Source organism: Serinus canaria, chromosome 1A, assembly GCF_022539315.1.
Source record: "Serinus canaria isolate serCan28SL12 chromosome 1A, serCan2020, whole genome shotgun sequence".
NCBI lineage: Eukaryota > Metazoa > Chordata > Aves > Passeriformes > Fringillidae > Serinus > Serinus canaria.
The window spans coordinates 11,684,276-11,702,728 of NC_066314.1; the positions used below are offsets into that span (position 1 = coordinate 11,684,276).

An 18,453-nucleotide genomic window follows, 5' to 3' on the forward strand; every position below is an offset into this window, starting at 1 on the left:
TGTTAAAAGAAAACCCTAAGTGGGTTGGAGTAGCAGCAGCATGGCAGCAGAAATGTGCAGAGGCACTTGGGAGAGGCTGGGATTGCTTCAGCCAGTTTCACACGTGGTGAAAACATCATAGCACGGGCAAAAAGGAGCTGTGGAGAGTCAGACCCTGGACAGCACAGAAGGCAAAAGCCGGGTAATATTCACATCTATAACACTAGAGATAGACCCACCTCATTATATTCAGTGCAGTTTATCTGCTCTCAAGAGCTATTGCTTCAAAAGGTGGTGCACAAAGGAGAGGTGAGAAATGCAGGTTAAATTCGGTACTTTGCTCTTCCTGCTGTGTTTGCCTGCACAATGACAGCACCAGCCCCGGGGGCAATGGCCTGCTTCCAGCATCAGCCTCCGAGGGTCATTGTAAGTTATTTCTGTCATCCACATGGGCTGGATGAATAAATAACTCACCAAATACACTTAGAAACAGTCTAACTTAGCACGGGTTTACATAAGAGTGGAACCAGAACACCTTGTTGAAGGACAGGGGGTAAAATAACAGCGGTTCCCCCTTTGCAGGCTGGAGAGTTTTTTTGCTATTTTTATCCACCCTGCAAACACTTTCAGGCCAGCCAGCAAAGGCCTTTGAGGAGTATCTTTGACTCGGCTGCAAATCTACAGCCTGAAGATATCATAGGAGACATAAGGCAAAGCCTTGTCTCTGTCAGCAGAGTACCCTTGGCTCCAGCTGCTGGGAGGACACACATCACAGGGACTGCTCTGCACAGAGATCTGGGCCAAGCAGGGAGGGCTCTCTGCTTCTAGATGGGTTTTATACCTCAACGGCATCACACCTTCACACCTGGCAGCAGTGTGGAGGGATTTCCAAAGGATGGAGGCAAAACCCCTGCAACTCTGCCAAGACAGGAACAGCATCTCCCCATGTGTGAGGTCAAGGCCAGAGCCCACCTTACCCATCCTTCAGGTTACTCATTTTAGTAACAAGGACACAGATCTCTCCAGGTACACCCGGGTGTCACCCTGGCACAGGCTGTGCCTGGTTTGGGTGCTGCTGCTGTGCCTGCACAGTGCTGCCTGCAGGCTGCGAGCTGCAGCTGTACAGAGGTGGGCAGCTCACCAGCTGCCAATCCACAGCACAGGGAGAGATCTGAGTGCTGGGGCAGGACTCTGGAATACTTATTTGGAAATCTTTTCAATGAGAAAACTAATAAAATTTAAAAAGAAAAAAAGAAAACAAATGCCTTCCTTTCCAGTAGCAGTCAAAACTAATTATGCAGCTGCAAACGCTGTTAAAGTTTCACTGCAGAACAAAACAGTAAAGTTGGATTATCTGCCCTAATTTAAGTGGCTAGAAGTTTTGCATCTGATTCTAAATTACCCACACACTTCTTTTCCTTTTACACTCAGGAGAGAAATATCCCAGAGGATCACTAAAATGAAGGTCAAAGATCAACTGAATGAATTCCCCTCTAAAGGTAAATGTGACTTTTTAATGATCGCCAAGGAAGCCCTGGGTCAATCTGGCATCTAAAATTCAGACATCTCAGGACAAAGAACCCTACACTAAGCAGAAGACCACAGCCCTGGGTACAGTAAGCAGAGCATGCAGAGCTGTTGGAAAGTGACTTTTCATCGAGGTCAAACCTTTATCCCTAGGCTGGTTGCCTGTGACCCCAATCAGCACCATTGTAGAGATGGTTTAATGAAATAATGGAGTACTCCAAACAACTATTTCACCAAAACTCACTGGTTTAGGGACAACTTCCACATAGGTTCCATTTGTTTAACTGTGATTTTCAATTAGTCAAGTAATTCACTTCCCATTTATTTACATGCATGAGACAGAGCAAAACCAAAAGATTTCATTTGATGCATAATCACACACCCAGAGACTGAGGCTTGGATTGTGATATGGGCAGAAGGCAGCCAGCTAATTCCTGACAAATTTCATTACCAATAAGGCCATGCTCAAGAAGCAGGAGCTGTTTATGAGGGCTAGAAGTGAAAAGCTGCTGGGTGTTTAGGAATGCAAGCATGCCTAAACATAAAGTATTGTGTCATCATTAAACAAAAGACTGAAGTAATAAATTAAATAGCTAGAAATTGAATATTTTTGGGAACTTGTCCCTAAAGTGAACGTTCTTTCCTTTCCTTGAAATGATTAATCAAACATAGGGGGAAAAAAGAAATAAAATGGACAAATTTTTCTGCAGCATGACCTCATTTCCTACTCCAGATCATGAACTTATACAAGCTTATATTGGAAAAATTGAATCTGACCAGCCATCAGTGCTGTTTATTTTATCAGAGGTGCTTGTGTCCATACTGAGTGTTGTAGCTTCATCTCTGAAGAGCCAGAAAGGAAATCTCTCTTGATTTCTCTCTCCAGAGAATTCTGTTACTGACAGCAGGAGACATGGCATTGCTTACAGCCCAGAGAATTGACTTCTTATCACAAAACCAAATCCACAGCAACTTCAGATTTCTGAAAGCTTGTTTAGGGATGGCAAAGTGTCCACTCAAGTGTACAATGATTAAAGAGTGGGAAGAAATAGGGAAGATACAGGCAAAAACATAAACTTTAAAAAATATTTTATCTTATTTAGTAACACTTTTGGAAAGTTATTTGTAAGATATTGAGGTACATACCGACTCCCCAGCGCTTAATCTTAAATAACTAATCTGAAATAACGCTCTACAGATATTTTACACTTGCATGATTCATTCCATATGGACCTACATGCACCAAAAGTACCTGGGAGAAGCTCTCAAAAGGCAGCCTGACAATCCAGATGGCATCAACCAGACTGGTTTCTTTCTCCTTTCCCATTTATTCCTATTGCCACACTTCAAATTTTCCTTGATGAAACCAAGATGAGACTTACAATCTGCCCTGAGCTTCTACATTAACATCCAATTAAAATCCAAGGTCTTATAAACCTGCTTATAGTTAAAACTCCAGTGTGCCTTTGGCATGACAGCCCCAAAACAAAATCTGCTGAGACCTCTTTGCCAGCAAGCCCAGTCTGCCTGAAATGTGACATAAGACCAGCTGAAGTGCTGCCCAGCTGCCCAAGTAGCCAAGTGCTCCAACACCAGCCCCAAGCAGAGCCTGCTGCATGTTACCTCGTTCACAGGGGTCCCAGGATGAGGGAAGAGACGAGAAAGTTGACTCCATGTATCAGAAGGCTTGATTTATTATTATATGATAGATAATATATAAAAACTATACTAAAAGAATAGAGAGAAGGATTTCACTACCATGCTAAGCTAAGAATAGAATAGGAATGTAAACAAAGGTCTTCTCCCAGACCGAGACCGGCTGGACAGGTGAACTGTCATTGGCTCTTAATTGGAAACAGCCTGATGGGGCCAATCACAGACCTCCCTGTTGCATTCCACAGCAGCAGATAAGAATTGTTTACAGTTTGTTCCTGAGGCTTCTCAGCTCTCAGGAGGGGAAAAATCCTAACTAAAGGATTTTTCATAAAACATGTCGGTGACAGCTGCAAGGCACTGCTCCTGGGCTGGAGAAGCAGATCCAAATCCTGGCAAATTCTTCCCATGAACCTCCCCTGTACCAAACAGCTCACACTGAGCAATACAGCATCCTCCAGAATACTGTCACTGCCTTTTGAGAGCTACTGAACTGCACAGGGTGTGGCATTTGAGGAGCAAAATGACCAAGGACAGACACCTGGTGGCAGCAGTTGATCAGCTCTGAGGTGCAGGACATGGGGATTCTCTACATTTAGAACCAATCTCTCTACATGCTTTGGGCTCCCCAAGATGATTTGGGCGAGCTGCAGTGTTCTACAGCCACAGGTTGACAAAGCCTTCAGCCTGCAATATGACCATCCACAGCAAGACCAAGTAACAAGGGACACTTAGAGCTGCAGCCTTCTCTGATTTCTGTTATTGTCCCTAAACCATCCATTCCAAGTTCTGTCCTGTCCCAGTCCTAATCAGGGGAAGTAGCAACACACTATGGGGAAAACCCTGGTGTCCCTTTCCCAAAAGGCTTCACATGAAGGCCCTGCTCAAGGCTGCCTGTGTGTCTAGAGAATGCACATGACATGTCAGACTGCAGCAGTGATTGACTGCTTGAGACAGTAAGGAGGAAATCTTATCTCCACCAAGCCCCAGGCAATGCTGGGCTCAGAGGTTCTATTTCACAGTGCAGACTTCCAACTCTGACAGCAGAACTGTCACCAGAAGTGGGTTATCAGTTCCAGGTATCAGAAGAATCACACTCCCTTTTCTTTCCTCAGTTATCCCTCTTACAAACTGTCCACAGCAGCCTTGGACATTTCCCCCTTGCTGAGACAGCTGCTTGGTTGCTGCCACCAGTGGGGTCTATTTGCTCTGTCAGGAAGGCAACAGGCAAAGGAGCAGATTAAATGGGCAGAGCTGACAGGTATTACCACAAACACCTCTATCAGCCCAGCCAGGAACACTGGCAATGCAGGTATCTCCTGGTGTTCTGTGGTCATTTGCAGGCTCTGTCCATCACCAATGACAAGATGATGGTGATTTTCAGGAAGAAGAAGTGTCAGCAAAGCAGGATCCGAACAACCCAGCTGAGAGTCACTACTTTTCCTAAGACTGACAAAGTATAAAGGCACTATTCATGAGGAAAGCCACAGGGAAGTGGTGAAATGTGTGAAGACTGTTGTGAAGGATTTTTAATAGAACAAACAACATGGGCACCTTCTCAAGATGAGTTTCTCTGCTGTTTTGCAAGAATTACATTGGAAAAGATGTCTGCTTTTCCCATTGGAAAAGATGACTTTGTCAGCTGCTATTTATTACTAAAAGATTTCCTTCCCCAGCTCCTGCACCAATACAGATATATTTTGTGCAGTCATGCAATAAAAACCTGATTGCTTTATGGATTGAGAACAAACAATCAGGCATCCTTCCTTCAAAGTCTTCTCTTACATTCCTGCTGAGGGAAATTCGCTACTGAGAAACTCATAACAAAAAGTCTACCTAAGGAGGCAGCAGTGGGCAGATCAACACCACCAACAACCTTTCTCCTCCTCATCCCCCAGACATGTTGGGTGCCTTGGGGTTTGAAGTACCCAGTAAAGACAATTGCAGCAGCCCACTATCACCACCTGTAAAAAAGATAATTCTCTCTACCATTTGCTGCTGGGTGCCAAAGATGGACCTTTGAAATTTGAACCAGGAATATCCTTAAGCATTACCTGGAATGAAATAAGCTTGCAATCCAAAGAAGTTTTTGGAAGCTACTAAATTTGGTAGCTACCCAAATGTTTTAAATGTCCCATTCCTAGAAGATAACATGGAAAACTAATCAAATTATTAAAGTATCTTTCTGCATTTCACCTGTACTTTCACTTGTGTTGTTCCACATGATATTCTATATAATTTGCATTCTGCATGCATGTTTCTTTCCCAAATGTGCTTTAATTTAAATAGAACATATGGATTTAAATCAAAACAGGCAGACACAGAAATATGCTGGACGTTACTAAAGACATAGCTCACTGCATTTTTTTTCTTTTTTACCATCAGCCATAGAAAGCTTTATTCCAAGCCTGATCACACTTTCAGTTACAAAACACATGGCAAAAATAACAGTTAACAATGCAAGATCTGCCATATTTCTACTTGCCTCTATTCTTATACTGGACTTTCCACATTGAGGGATGGAGAATAAACCTCTCTCATTTTTAACATAATGAATATACCTAAGGGTAGCAAATAAAGGTTTTTATTATTTTTAATTTCATTTCACAAGTGTTTTACTTTCCCCAAGCCGCCATTTGTTAGTGCAACAAACCGCACAGTGCTAGTTGCTGAGGTATACATGGTTCAGCTAATTTCACCTTCAACCCAAATTGCTGTGTTTTCTCACCCTTTTTTTTTTAAAGTAATGAATGCCATATAGTCACTATTTCACATTTCTAAAAATAATTGCACTCTAGACTAAAGAATGGTTTTCTTCTTGGTGTTAATAATAACAGGCTGTAAAAAGCAACAGCCTTATCTTTTTTATCACCCATAGAACTCCTGCTGTTCTTTTTTTTTTTTAATATATTTTGTGCAAAATTAAGTTCTGTGTAGGTCTGTACCATAATTTGGAAAAAACTGTGTATAAAATGTACTTAATTTTTAAAAACAATCCCAACGTCAAACAACAGAGAAAGGAGAAACAGATCAGAGGCAGCTGAAGTTTTTTACATGAGAAACTAAATATAGTATGTTCTTAAAGCTCCAGTAATACATTCTTCCAAAAACCAGAATGCACTTTGGTCATTATTAAACATTAGTACAGAGGCAAATAAAATACAAAATGCTTGTTTGTGTTGCTTTATATATAAAAATATTTTTATACCACATAAGTTTAAGACTCAATACTTCCAATCTTTCGAGATTCTGAACATTAGCAAACCTAGGGTAATATCCAGACTCTTGTCAACAATTACTTGCCATTTTTCAGTATGAAGCCAGTATTCTAGAAACAGAAAATATAAGAATACTTGTGCCTCGTGGTATTAATCCTCCCAGAATAATTTCCTTGTAGAAGGAAAGTTTGTTACAAGTTCCTTAATTTCACGGGGATGGACACATTATTTTTGTCACACTGAAGAACCACGAGTCAATATGACTGGTCCTTGTGGGAGGCAGAGGGAGAGGTGTTAGAAGCCCCAGCAGAAAGCACATGGGAATGACACCTGCTGGGGAGGAATGGCAGTTATTTCAAGACACAAACCTGCCAAATACCAGGCTGTGCAAGCTCTGCTGCTCACCAGAGCAACTTGTTCTTTGTGTTTAATTGTTCTTAAACTTCAATGTGGTATGAATGGCATATACTATAGTGTACAAGAGGAGAGCATCTATCTTATCTATCTTTTGCTCAGTCATTCAAAGCATTCCTTTCACCAGTAAATAATTTGCATGTTTAAATATTCAACTTCAACATATAATACATACTGCTCCATAGTTCACCATAATATATCCCAATTAATATACATTTATATGTATAAAGTTTCTCATTAAAAGTAACAATAAAAAGTGCACATGCACAGTCAGAGCTGCACAGAACAGCCCAGTATTTCAAATAAATACAATATTTAATTTTTATCAAAATATCATACAGCATAGTAACCATTTACAATTATTGCTCTAATAAATGTGTTATCAAAGAACACTTGTTGACTTCTTATATAATACCTTTTTAATATCCCAGGATATTTAAACTGCAGCCTATATGAGTTTAGATCCTGGAATTACTCAAAATATTAGAAATTGCTTCTAATAGCAATATAAAACATTTTTGCTACCTGTCATACTGTATTGTCAGTACTTTATTTTTTGAGTGTGTCTCACTTTTCTATTGCAACCCAGCATCTACTGACATTGTCCTCATAAATGACTGGTGCAAATGAAATATTCTAAGCAATTTTACCACACTATCAAAAATCAAATGACTTCCATATGGTGTTACTGGTAACTAAAAATGTTCAGCATTGACTCAGCTTTAACAACAGACAAAGCAATTTAGTGTGATCGTATTTCAGGATTTCAAACTCTCAGACACACAGTTTTTGACCCTTCCTAAATTTGACCCTTTCTAGAACAGAAGAAGTAAGTTGAAAATAAAACATAAATGTCAACTAAAACAAACATAAACCAGTGAGAAGATGAAATAAATACAAAGATTGCACAAGACAGATGTAAACACTTCCGTTTTCCAAATTACTTCCTTGAAGAGGTTGTAGCTTCTGAAATACAAGTTCAGTGGCTGCTGAGGCAGTTTTGTCCATCAATGACCTTTTCTGTAACACTCTTGTTATTTCATCTTCTTTCTATACTGTCAAGATTTGATCTTCCAGAGCTGGAAAAATTAGAGCAGTACATCAACTTATTTCTCAAATTATTTCTGTTTACCAGAACTGCAATATCACCATGTTTTTTCTTACTGCATTTGCTGCATATTCTAATGACACACAGAATACCTTTTACACCCATTTATTTCTAACAAGAAAAAGATAGCAGATGTAAGCAAATTAATGGCCAGTAAAGGGCTTTGTGTCAATGACAAGCTTGTGCCTCATAACCTGAATCTTGAAATCTTTTCCAGAGTTTGCAGTTCATGAGAGAAGGATCTAAGGGGACAGCCCTACAGCAATGACAGACCAACACTGTCTGTGTTGGTCTGTCATTGTTGGACTGGTCACAGCAATACCACTCCTACTGCAATACTTCACTGCAGTGCAAGACAAGGATAGTCTGCTCTGCCTGCCTCCACTAAAGAGCTACAGAGTCAACAGTGAGGAATAAAGAGAAATCAAATCTGGGCTATGAAGAAAAGGAAGGTCTTGCATCTTTGTGTACAAATGTCTCCATATTTAAATCTAAGAATTCTTGTAATTCAGAGTCCTAAATGAAATTACAAAGCCACAAAATGAAAAAAAAGTTTTAAGGGCTGTTCTGACAAATACACCATTATTCTTCTGATATGGATTTAATTTAATAATTTAGTAACAGTTTTTAAGCAATAAATCTTCTAGTTAGCCTGGTTGAAAATTAACTATGCTTCAATATGTGTTCCATATAGGGTGAAAAAAAGGATGTTTTTTAAGTATTTACCTTTAGATTAAATCCAAGCAAGTCACTGATGACACCAGAAACAGCTGACAGGATGACAACCTGGGTGATGTTATAGAGCAGTGGATTCATTGTAAGCCCATATAACCTAAAGGGACTGTCCAGTTCCTAGTAAGGCAAAACAAAAGCATCATTAAAAACAAAAAATGACACAAAAAGAGGTTTGTTCACATATGCATTGAGCAATATTACTTTAGGAAGTCTTCAAGTCCCAGTGGAGCAAAACATTTTCCTATTATTCTGCATATCAAACACAATGTGCAGGAAAATATCCATCACAGCAACTGACTGTTTATTGCTGTTGTTTAAATAACTCTTCAAAAAACTGGAGCCTACCCATGTACAGAACCAATCAGCTCATGAAGCCAAGAAAATAAAGAGCTAGGGTGACACCATCTCCAAATTCCTTACAATGTTTCAGAAATCATCTTTAGTGATAAAAGAACTGACAAGCAGCAGAACCAAAAAAAAAAAAATAAGAAAAGAGAGATTTTTCATAATGACAGAAGACTACCTCACAACTATGAAAATGAACAAAAATATCTTTCCTATTGCAATTTCCTTCCTTTTCCATTTATTTTGAAACTAACAACTGATCAATATAGCCAGAGAAGAATGATAAGGGGAAAAAAACCCCTAACAATCATTAGACTGCCAATACTTTACCTTTTAAATTGAAAGGAACAAAACATTGGCCCAAAACATTGGCCCAAATTAATCTGTAACAAAACTCAAAGAAGCTATTTCACTGATTTTCCATCATTGGTGTGTGAATATAATCACCCAAACTTTTCTGGCCTAGAAATGTGTCAAATAAGGAAAATACAAAGGAGTTTTAAAATATAAGAGTGGATTATATAAAGTCTACCAACCATCACAACTTTGGTCATTTATATTTTCTAGCTTTAAATTCATCTTCATCCTTCTCCTGCATTACATCCTGGGCCTTGAAAATGGCCTTATAAACCCTTTTTTAAAAATGGAGAATTTCAAAGCTATGATTCTTCTTTCAAAAATGTGAAATAACAATGAACAATCTTTTCATTTAGATGTAATGTTGTATAAAACTCTGCTGCAAATACAAAAGATACAAAAGACATGATTCTGGGAAGGACAGCAGAGAAATTCTGTAAGGAAAAAGGTTTTAGATTCTTGATTCATCTTACCAATCCTGTGAGTAAGAAATCAGTAAGAATATTCAACAGAATCTAGTCTTTATAAAAGTTTAAAGACCAAAACCACCCAAAATCAAATTAAAAAACCCCTAAGCCCATTTAGCTACTGGACATGAAGTATGTAATTGCACGAATCACTAACTACCAAGAATTTATTTAAAGCTCATAGTAGGTGGCTTGAAAAATCTCACTTTTTGTTATCTTCTCACAGTAACTAAATGATGGCCTGGGTCTGGGAAGGTAAATTCCCCACTGGAAAAGGCTGTGATTTTTGGAGAGAGGAAAACATGAAAGCTTTTTTTGAAACACTGAGAAGAGCATGAAAATAATGGAAGCAATTTAGACCAAGCCCTGATCAGCATCCAACTCCCCCACATTCTCACAGCACACAAACACTTCAGCTCATGATGAGCTCATCCTTAACCTGTTGGGCTTTGTTCTTGTCCAGTCCCTCCCTGAATCCAGATAACCCTTCTGTATCCACAGTGTACCCTGACCACCTGAGGCACTGAGAAGACTTCTTTTATTTGCTCCACAACCAGGTCCTGAGAGCCCTGCAGTCCCTTATTCTAACACCAGGAGATAGTCACTGATTTAGTCAGGCTCTCCTTATTGCTGCAGCACAACTCTCAGAGCTGCTTTGTCAGCTCTGAGTCCTTGCTGACTCCATCAGTCCTCTCAGGGAAAGTGCTCTGTATCTTTTCAGAAAGGAGGGGACCAACACACACCTAGCTCAAGGTGTGCTGCTGGGAGGAATTACTCATCTAACTAGAAGAAATACTCTGATCTCAGCTACTGACTGGCTAAATTAAACAGAGTTTTACTGCATTTTATGGGCTGCTCCCTGGCACATGGGAATCAACAGCCTAAGGTATCCAAATTCAGTGTGTGGTAGAGTGAGGTCACAAGGTCTTAAGTCACCACTGCATTGACACTCAGACAATAAAATTTCATCATTTATTTCGCAAGCATTCATCATCCTGAGCACTCTGAAGTACCTTCTCTCACACTGCTAATACACAGCTAAAGAATAAAACTTCCTGGATGTAATAATAATTTGCAATCCAGAATGATGGCAACATAACAGACTGCAGTGTATGAACAAGCAGCATCCTTGTGAAGAGTTTCAGGGCAAATTTAAACCAAATTTAAACCATTACTGCCTGCAGAAGTCACACAAGTGACTCTTTATCCAACCTATTCTACTTTTTTATAATATGGGAATACCATTTTAATTCTTACCTTCAATAACTTAGTAGCAAGTTTTAAAACATTGTTTACTAGTGTCAGTTCCTCCTTCTTATTAGGCTTTTTCTCCATTTTCAAGTACAAGTTTATCTGGTTTAAAACAAAAAAACAAGCATCACCTCCTACTCAGAATTTAAAGGAATTAATTTTGAACTATTTAATATTTCAACAATGTGATTGTTCAGCAGTCATATGACAAAACTGCAATGAATTTATGCAAGCAAGCAAGATTTTTGTTTCCTTTTTAATATTCAAGAACAAGTCCTGGCTCAGCACCATAAGAAAATACAATGCTAATTTATGATATAACAAATTACATTTGACATTATTATAGCACCAAGTTCAAAGTTGAGTCTGATCTATAAATTAGACACAAAAAACCAACATAGGTAGGGTTTGCATAATTTTTTTTCCTCATTCAAGGGCTGCCTGAGGTTTGACAATTCATCCCCAGAAGGTTTTTATACTAGTGGGCAGACCTTACAAGACTTAACATCCTCAAAAGATATTGAACAGAATGGAATGCTAAACCATAACTCTGCTAAAGTGTAATTTCTTTTAAAAGATTCTAGTGTAATTTAGCACTTCATGAGCACCTTGAGAGCAGAAAAATCAATCTTTCTGGTGCCTTGAAATATTTGAAAAATTATTAAACTCTTCATTGCTGTAGGAGAACAGTATATTGAACATTACAATACTTCTGTGAAGCAGAATTTTTTAGGTCATTATTTCTGAGAAAGTTAAGAGTTCAAACTAGCCCTCTTTTGTCCTTTTAGCAATTTTGAAACATCAGCTTCTGTTCTCAAACAACCTATCTTTGATATCCTAGATCAAACAAAGGCTAGGGTTTTTTTCTTTTCTATTGCATAACAAAAGCAAATCAAAGCAAAAGATGTCTTGAAAAGCCACTAACTTTTTATTTTAGGATGACAACCTGCAAAATAAAAAATAAGCAATTTAGCAACGTGCTGAAGTAGTCCTTCAGATGGCACCTTACTATGCTATGCTATATTTCACCACCTTGTTGTATGGTGGTTATTGAAATAAGGGCCACAGACATCTAAACCAAGTAATTGATTATCAGATCTCCCTAAAAGGACTACTGTAAGTTTCTTACACAGGTTAAAAACCAAAATCTATGCCTAATATATTTCAAGGTATATTAAGCTCCTGAACTATTCTTATTGCATTATACATTAAAATTATGCTTTCAGAGCCAAAGAGATTCCAGTCTTTAAAGATAAAACTATTGATCTCAACAACGCAAGAGTTATAAGCAGGACTAAACAAAAAATAAGGGCTCTAATTAGCAACTCTGAAAACCCTAGGAAGATTCAACGATCTCTTTTAAGAGCTATTATGATTTCCTTAATTTCAATAACAAACTTGCCATCAGGAGGAATGTTTCTGCACAGCCATCTACCACACCTACTTTGAGATTCAAAACTGGCAAAATGACACCTATGGTCTGACCATACATTCTATTTTGCTCATGGATTTACAAGACCAATTAAAATACTTTCAGAAGGATCTGAAAAATTACAATCAAACAGCATAAAATCAAAAAAATGCCTTTTAGTTTCCCATCATGACTCTGAATCATAAAATTCATAGGTTGAATATAAAGCACAAAGATGTGCCTGGAACTTTGCTAGCAAAAGTAGCATTTTTAATTTCATCTCCTCTGTGGAGCATTTAAACTGCATCTGGGAGTGGAGACTCATTTGTCCTTTTTTGTTATTGTTGTTGTACTTCCCTGTTTGTTTGTTTTCAGCTTTGTTCTCTTCTCAGTAAGCCTAATAACTGCAGTGGGCCATTTTGCAGGACACTGGATCAGATGTGCTTTTTAAGGTGTCAGTCAATTTTTTGGGCTTGACCTTTCTTGAGAAGCCAAAATGTTAGACTTCCATGAGTCTGTCTCAAGACCACTAATTATGCTGTAGTACCCAGCTCAAGCAAATGAAACCAGTCTAAAATGAGTCCTACCCAGGGTGAAGTGTATCCTTTTCATTTTCTAAAAAACAATTGTAAATCCTACTTTGGTTTTCATTTCATAAAGCTCTCAGGCATTTTGGAGGAAAAAGACTTGTAACAGAGTAAGCTGCACTCAATGCAAAGGTGTCTGATGACATAACACTTCTTAAAGTTCTGAGGACATACAGAAAGTGTTTCTTTCAATATCCATGCTAGGTTAAAATGTTCAAACATTGACTCCCAGGAAGACCACAGTATAGAAACCTACAAAAGCAAAATAAAGGCTTGACAGTCTCTCTCTTTGCAGTTTTTTGCAATCCTCATCACAAACACTTCCCTCCATTTTCATTCCAGAAACAGCAGACAAACTTCACTGGGACATTCAGCTCCAAGGATCAACAGAACAATGGAAAACTCTAGAGGCTCAGGAACTCAGAGTTTTCAGACTGGTGCAAAATATCTCATTCAGGACAAGGGAGAGGGGCAGTCAGGCTTCTCAGTGTCCAACCCTATCTTTAGTAAAGGCAGAATGAGTCATTTATATCATCTGTCACAGGCCTCCCATCCTGACTTTGGGACACACAGTCTGGAAGATTTTATTCTCCTACTTTAACACATTTTCTGTAGGAAACCTGTGAAGGTTTCTGGAACTGCCTATTGACCTTGCCCTGAAAAGGTTGTTTTACACCAGTGTGAAACTTCAGAAGAGAGAGATTTCTTTCTAACCTAACACTAAATGAATGTAATGAACACACTTAGCTTGGAAAACTATCAGAAGTGCCAGGCAGAGCAAAGAGGGAAGTTTGAAGTACAAACACCAACCAGAACATTCCTGAGAAGAAAACACATAGATCCAAAGACAAGTTGAAAAATTACTAAAAAAAAAGAGACTTCCAAGGAGTCTAGAAGAGGCTATATGTAATCCATGCAACCTAGCAGTCCTAAGCTATTGGACTGGAAACAGCAACTCACTTCATAGAGGGTTACGTTTGTCTTCAGATCTTTTACTCACCCATCCAACACTGAGATTCCAGGGTTTTTTTCATATTTAAAAAATATTTTTTATGTTTGTGTTCTGTTAGATGTTAAATTATATCAAAAGAGATAGTACCTTAAGCTCACTCACTTAAACAGAAGTTGGGATAAAGTCAAACATTTATCTAAGAAATTGAACTTTGGGTTGCAAAGTTGCTTCACTTCCCCATAATTAACTCCCTAATCCAAAGTATTTTAATAAATCTACAAGGCCTGAGACCTACCAGATGAATGAGTTGTTTAGGTATAAAAATATAGGTCTATACAAATTCTCACCTGCTCAGTAAGTAATATTGAGGTATTGCTGTACTTTTTACTTGTTTCAGATCCAAGAGTAACAAATCTCAAGAGAAAAACAGTTAGAGAAATGCACCAAATTACGAGTTCCCAGTTGTAGTGACAACCAAGGAAAATCTCATGCATGTGAAGTAGCTGAAAAAAGAAAACAGAGAAAAGAAATCAAAATTTTATTTGAAACAATAATTAGATTACAATACAAGAAAATAGTAACATATCTCCACAACTTCAAGAAACATATCCCAGTAATAAATATATGGAAGGGGTTTAGGCCTAGAAAATTTGACTCATAATTTTAAACCAACACTGTATCAGAGATATGAGGTCTGAGAAAAGATAAATAAAAAAATACATTCTAAGACAATTTTTAACTCCTAGTCAGACTTGCAAAGGGCACTATATGGAATTAAAAAAAAATACACCCTCACATGTACTAGGTTTTATGTAAATTACATTTTTAATAAAATACTTAGAGCTAGCTAGCAGGCAAACACAATAGAGTTAGCTAGAAATTGTAAAGAAAACACAACAGAAGCCATTCAGAAGATCCTCTGTATTTTGAAACAGAAGTTCAAAGACAATTCTTAAGCCACAGAAATCTTTAAACATAGATTTGCTTACTAAAAGATTTTCCACTAGAGGGCAGGCAAATATAGCCAACAAGCCTGTTTCTCACAAAAAGCATTAACCAAGGGCAGTATCAACTGTCTTTGCAGAATGCAAAATGAAGGAAAAAACAGTTCCAAAAACCACAATGAAAATAGAAGGAGGACACAGATTTAAAATATAACAGTGATATTACAGAATATCCTGAGCTGGCAGGGATACACAAAGATCACTGATCGAGCCAACTCCTGGTCCTGCACAGGACACCCTCAAGAATCACCTTGTCCCAAGTGCAGAATCCACCACTTGATCTCATTAGACCACACCACTGGTGACTGTCTAGCCCTCTAATTTGCTGCAACAGAATTTTCTTTTTGCTATTACAGAAAAATATTCTTAAGTAGATGAAATGAGGATAATGGAATGGAGCTGTATTCCAAAAAGCTCTAACAGCTCTTACTGGTTTTTCACTGGGGTCTTTTAACTTACTAGACATCACCATGTAAAAGGCACTCAAAACTTTTTTAAAAACTATTTAAGTCATGGCTGTTTCTCTACAAGTCAAGTTTCCTCACCTGTGCACAACAGATGAACACAACTGAGATAGTCAGTAGGAAGGCAGATGAAACGATCACATCCACTGAGCGCTGAGGACCACGACGCTGAAAACAGAGGATGTGCACATGTGAGTGAAACCCCACCCAACCAGCACAACTAGCTAGAACCCACAACTAGCTAGAACACAAATGTTCTCAGTGGCACAGGAAAAGGTGGAATATACAAATGTGGTTCAAAGGAAAGAAAGGAAGACATTCCACAACAGTGCTACCATATGCAGAAATTTAAAACACCCCAAGTACATTCTATTATCTTAGTGATGTTATCCTCCTTTCATCCCACCAGCACCACACTAAATTTTGTTTGCTTATAGCTCCTGTTTTCCACCCTCTCCAGCCTCCACACTGTATTTCCTTCATGGTTTCACTATTTTTTTTCTGCTTGTAAAAACTAGAGATAGGAGATTTCAGGGATCAGAATGTCTTACAGATAATACTTGGGCATAATTTTCAGCTTCACCTGGCACCCATACACTCACAGCACAAATACACAAGAACTGTCTTGCTTTTCTAAATTCCTTGTGTTAATGACACCAACTGATGAGACTAAGCCTTAAAATAAGAATTGTCAGTATTAGACTATGTGTGATCACTTTTTACCCAACAATCTCACACAGCTTTTCAGCTGGCATTACTAAGACAAAGATTCCAGCTCTGATCACACTCAGGCTTTAAAACAAGGTGAAAACCACACATGAACTATCTCAAGATCCGTCTGCCTGCAGGCACAGGTGGCCCAGAGTCACAAAAATGAAGCATATATGGGACATATGAACCAATAGTAAGTGTACAGGAGGAAATAGCCTACAACACCAACCTTCCATAGGAGATATTTTATGTTAGAACATAAACAAGATGTTTAAAATGTATTGTGTTAAAATCTTATTAAAAACAAAAATATAAATTATTTTACCTTTAGATAGGACCTGAGAGAAAGCCACATTTTTATATTCTGCACTTTCTTTAAGCGAAAGTGAGGTACCTCCGATTTTCTTGCCCTTCTGGCAGATGTTAGATGACCAAAAAGTTTAGCAAAAAGTAGCCTCTGCAGAAAAGAAAAAAAATTACCTTAGCTGTTAAACGATTTTCAGAGGAACTAAAAAAATAAGAGAAAAGGCTTCATTAAATATGTCAATGTAATGTACAACATAGCAGTGTAAATTAAAATATGCTAATATAAACCAGAAGCAGGTGCAGCATATTATTAAAGAGAGGAAATATACCAAAACATTTTAAAAGTCTTCACATTCTAATGATTAACAAAATTTAGCTACACTTTGAGTTCCTTTATTCAAATTTTAGACAACAGATCTGCTATATTCCCTAAAATCTGTGAAATAATAAACCAAACCTGCCAATCATTTGCATTAGAGAGCACCTATACCATAGAAGTTCCTTTCAATAGAAATCATTATTAGAAGCAGGTTAATTTCATTCTACTGTATTACATCACATATTTTGACTATAATTTGAGAACAGAAAGTATAAAAATGTTTCTTATGCAGACCAGGAAGTATTTGTATGCTGCAGCTAGTAAGGTGGCTCTCTGAAGTTTCAATTGCAACAGCAAGCAATGGAACAGTACTTCAGAGAGCAGCTCTCACCATCTCCACCTACAGAACTGATCTAACAGCAAAACACACAGGGCCTTGGCCAGGGATGGACAGAACTGTTTTGAATGTCCCATCCCTGGAAGTGTCCAAGGCAAGGCTGGATGGAGCTCTGACCAATCTGGTCTAATGGAAGGTGTCCCTGCCTATGGCAGAGGGGTTGGAACTGGATGATCTTTAAGGTTTCTTCCAACCCAAACCATTCTATGATTCAATGAATTAAATTGAAGGTTTTGAATGAAATGCATTGGAAATTTATGGAGCTCTTTTCCTGAAACTACTTCTCCTTGTGGAAACCTGAAACAAACCGGGACATGACTAAGCATTATGTTAATGCCTTGAGCCACTTTTCCCCCAGAAACTCTCTCCAGGAAAAAAATAAAACACATCTTCTAAACAAAAAAAAACCTTTTAGCTTCAGAGACTTCAGTCCACTGGAACTGAGTCATCTCCCGAACTGCAAGCCCACTGAAATGTTTGTCATCACAGATCTATGACTCAGAGAGCGCTGAAGAAAACAAGTTTAAAATAGCCACAAAGTCAAAAAATGCAAACCTTAAACCTTGGTTTGCTTTAGATGAAGTCTCTTGGTTTGCTGTTTATATACCTGTTTATATGTTCTCTCTGCTACACAGAGCAGAAAAAAGAAAATCCACACGAGAGACACCCGGACCACAAAACTTATAATAACCATTGAGAGAACCAGAACATCTCCATCTGATCCAAAGGCAGTCATGCAGAGCTCAGTGGCAGAATGTGCAGCGAGTTGTTCTAAATCTTTAGCTTGGAAAAGTCGAAAGGCAAAGGGCATTAAACCCAAGATTAAAGATATGACATTTCCAAAAATCTGATAGCCAATTCCTGGTATATGGCTGTTCACCTAAAAACAAAAGAAAACAATGAATGTATTTAATTTTTGAATTATTTTGTCATTAATTCAATAAACAAAATATTAATGTTTTTCTTTTATCTCAAAGAACACTTTATAATCTGGCAAACTGTATGAAAACTTCAACCAATCATCATGCCATTTTATTATTTAAAAACCAGGAAGTCCTCAAAGAGCACTCAATGCACAGGAACCAAGTAATTTAAAAACCCAACAATAAAACTGCAGTTAAACTCCAGTGCATGCTCCTGCATTAAGAATTCACTGAATGCTGAATTAGCCAAGTGGGCCAATCAGACTGGGCTGCTTAGATCCTGTATGTTGCTCCTATTTCTGTTTGGTTTAGGTTGCATCCTTTT

General features: G+C 38.2%; 1 protein-coding gene across 4 annotated transcripts in view; it reads right to left on the reverse strand.

Moving 5' to 3' along the window:
* Nucleotides 1-5,456: 5,456 nt before the first annotated feature.
* The window catches only part of PHTF2 (putative homeodomain transcription factor 2), a 63,038-nt gene continuing 50,041 nt past the window's right edge, over nucleotides 5,457-18,453 (reverse strand). For 2 of the 4 annotated variants that reach the window (XM_030238069.2, XM_050987766.1), the window contains 7 exons: nucleotides 17,813-18,085; nucleotides 16,509-16,640; nucleotides 15,554-15,640; nucleotides 14,352-14,507; nucleotides 11,061-11,156; nucleotides 8,626-8,751; nucleotides 5,457-7,870 (listed from right to left, as the gene is read on the reverse strand). In XM_030238069.2, coding sequence (XP_030093929.1) covers nucleotides 7,850-7,870; nucleotides 8,626-8,751; nucleotides 11,061-11,156; nucleotides 14,352-14,507; nucleotides 15,554-15,640; nucleotides 16,509-16,640; nucleotides 17,813-18,085 — 891 coding nt within the window. In that variant the 3' untranslated portion in view covers nucleotides 5,457-7,849. The remainder of the gene's footprint in view (nucleotides 7,871-8,625; nucleotides 8,752-11,060; nucleotides 11,157-14,351; nucleotides 14,508-15,553; nucleotides 15,641-16,508; nucleotides 16,641-17,812; nucleotides 18,086-18,453) is intronic. The other 2 variants (XM_030238067.2, XM_009086856.4) reach the window with 1 other exon arrangement.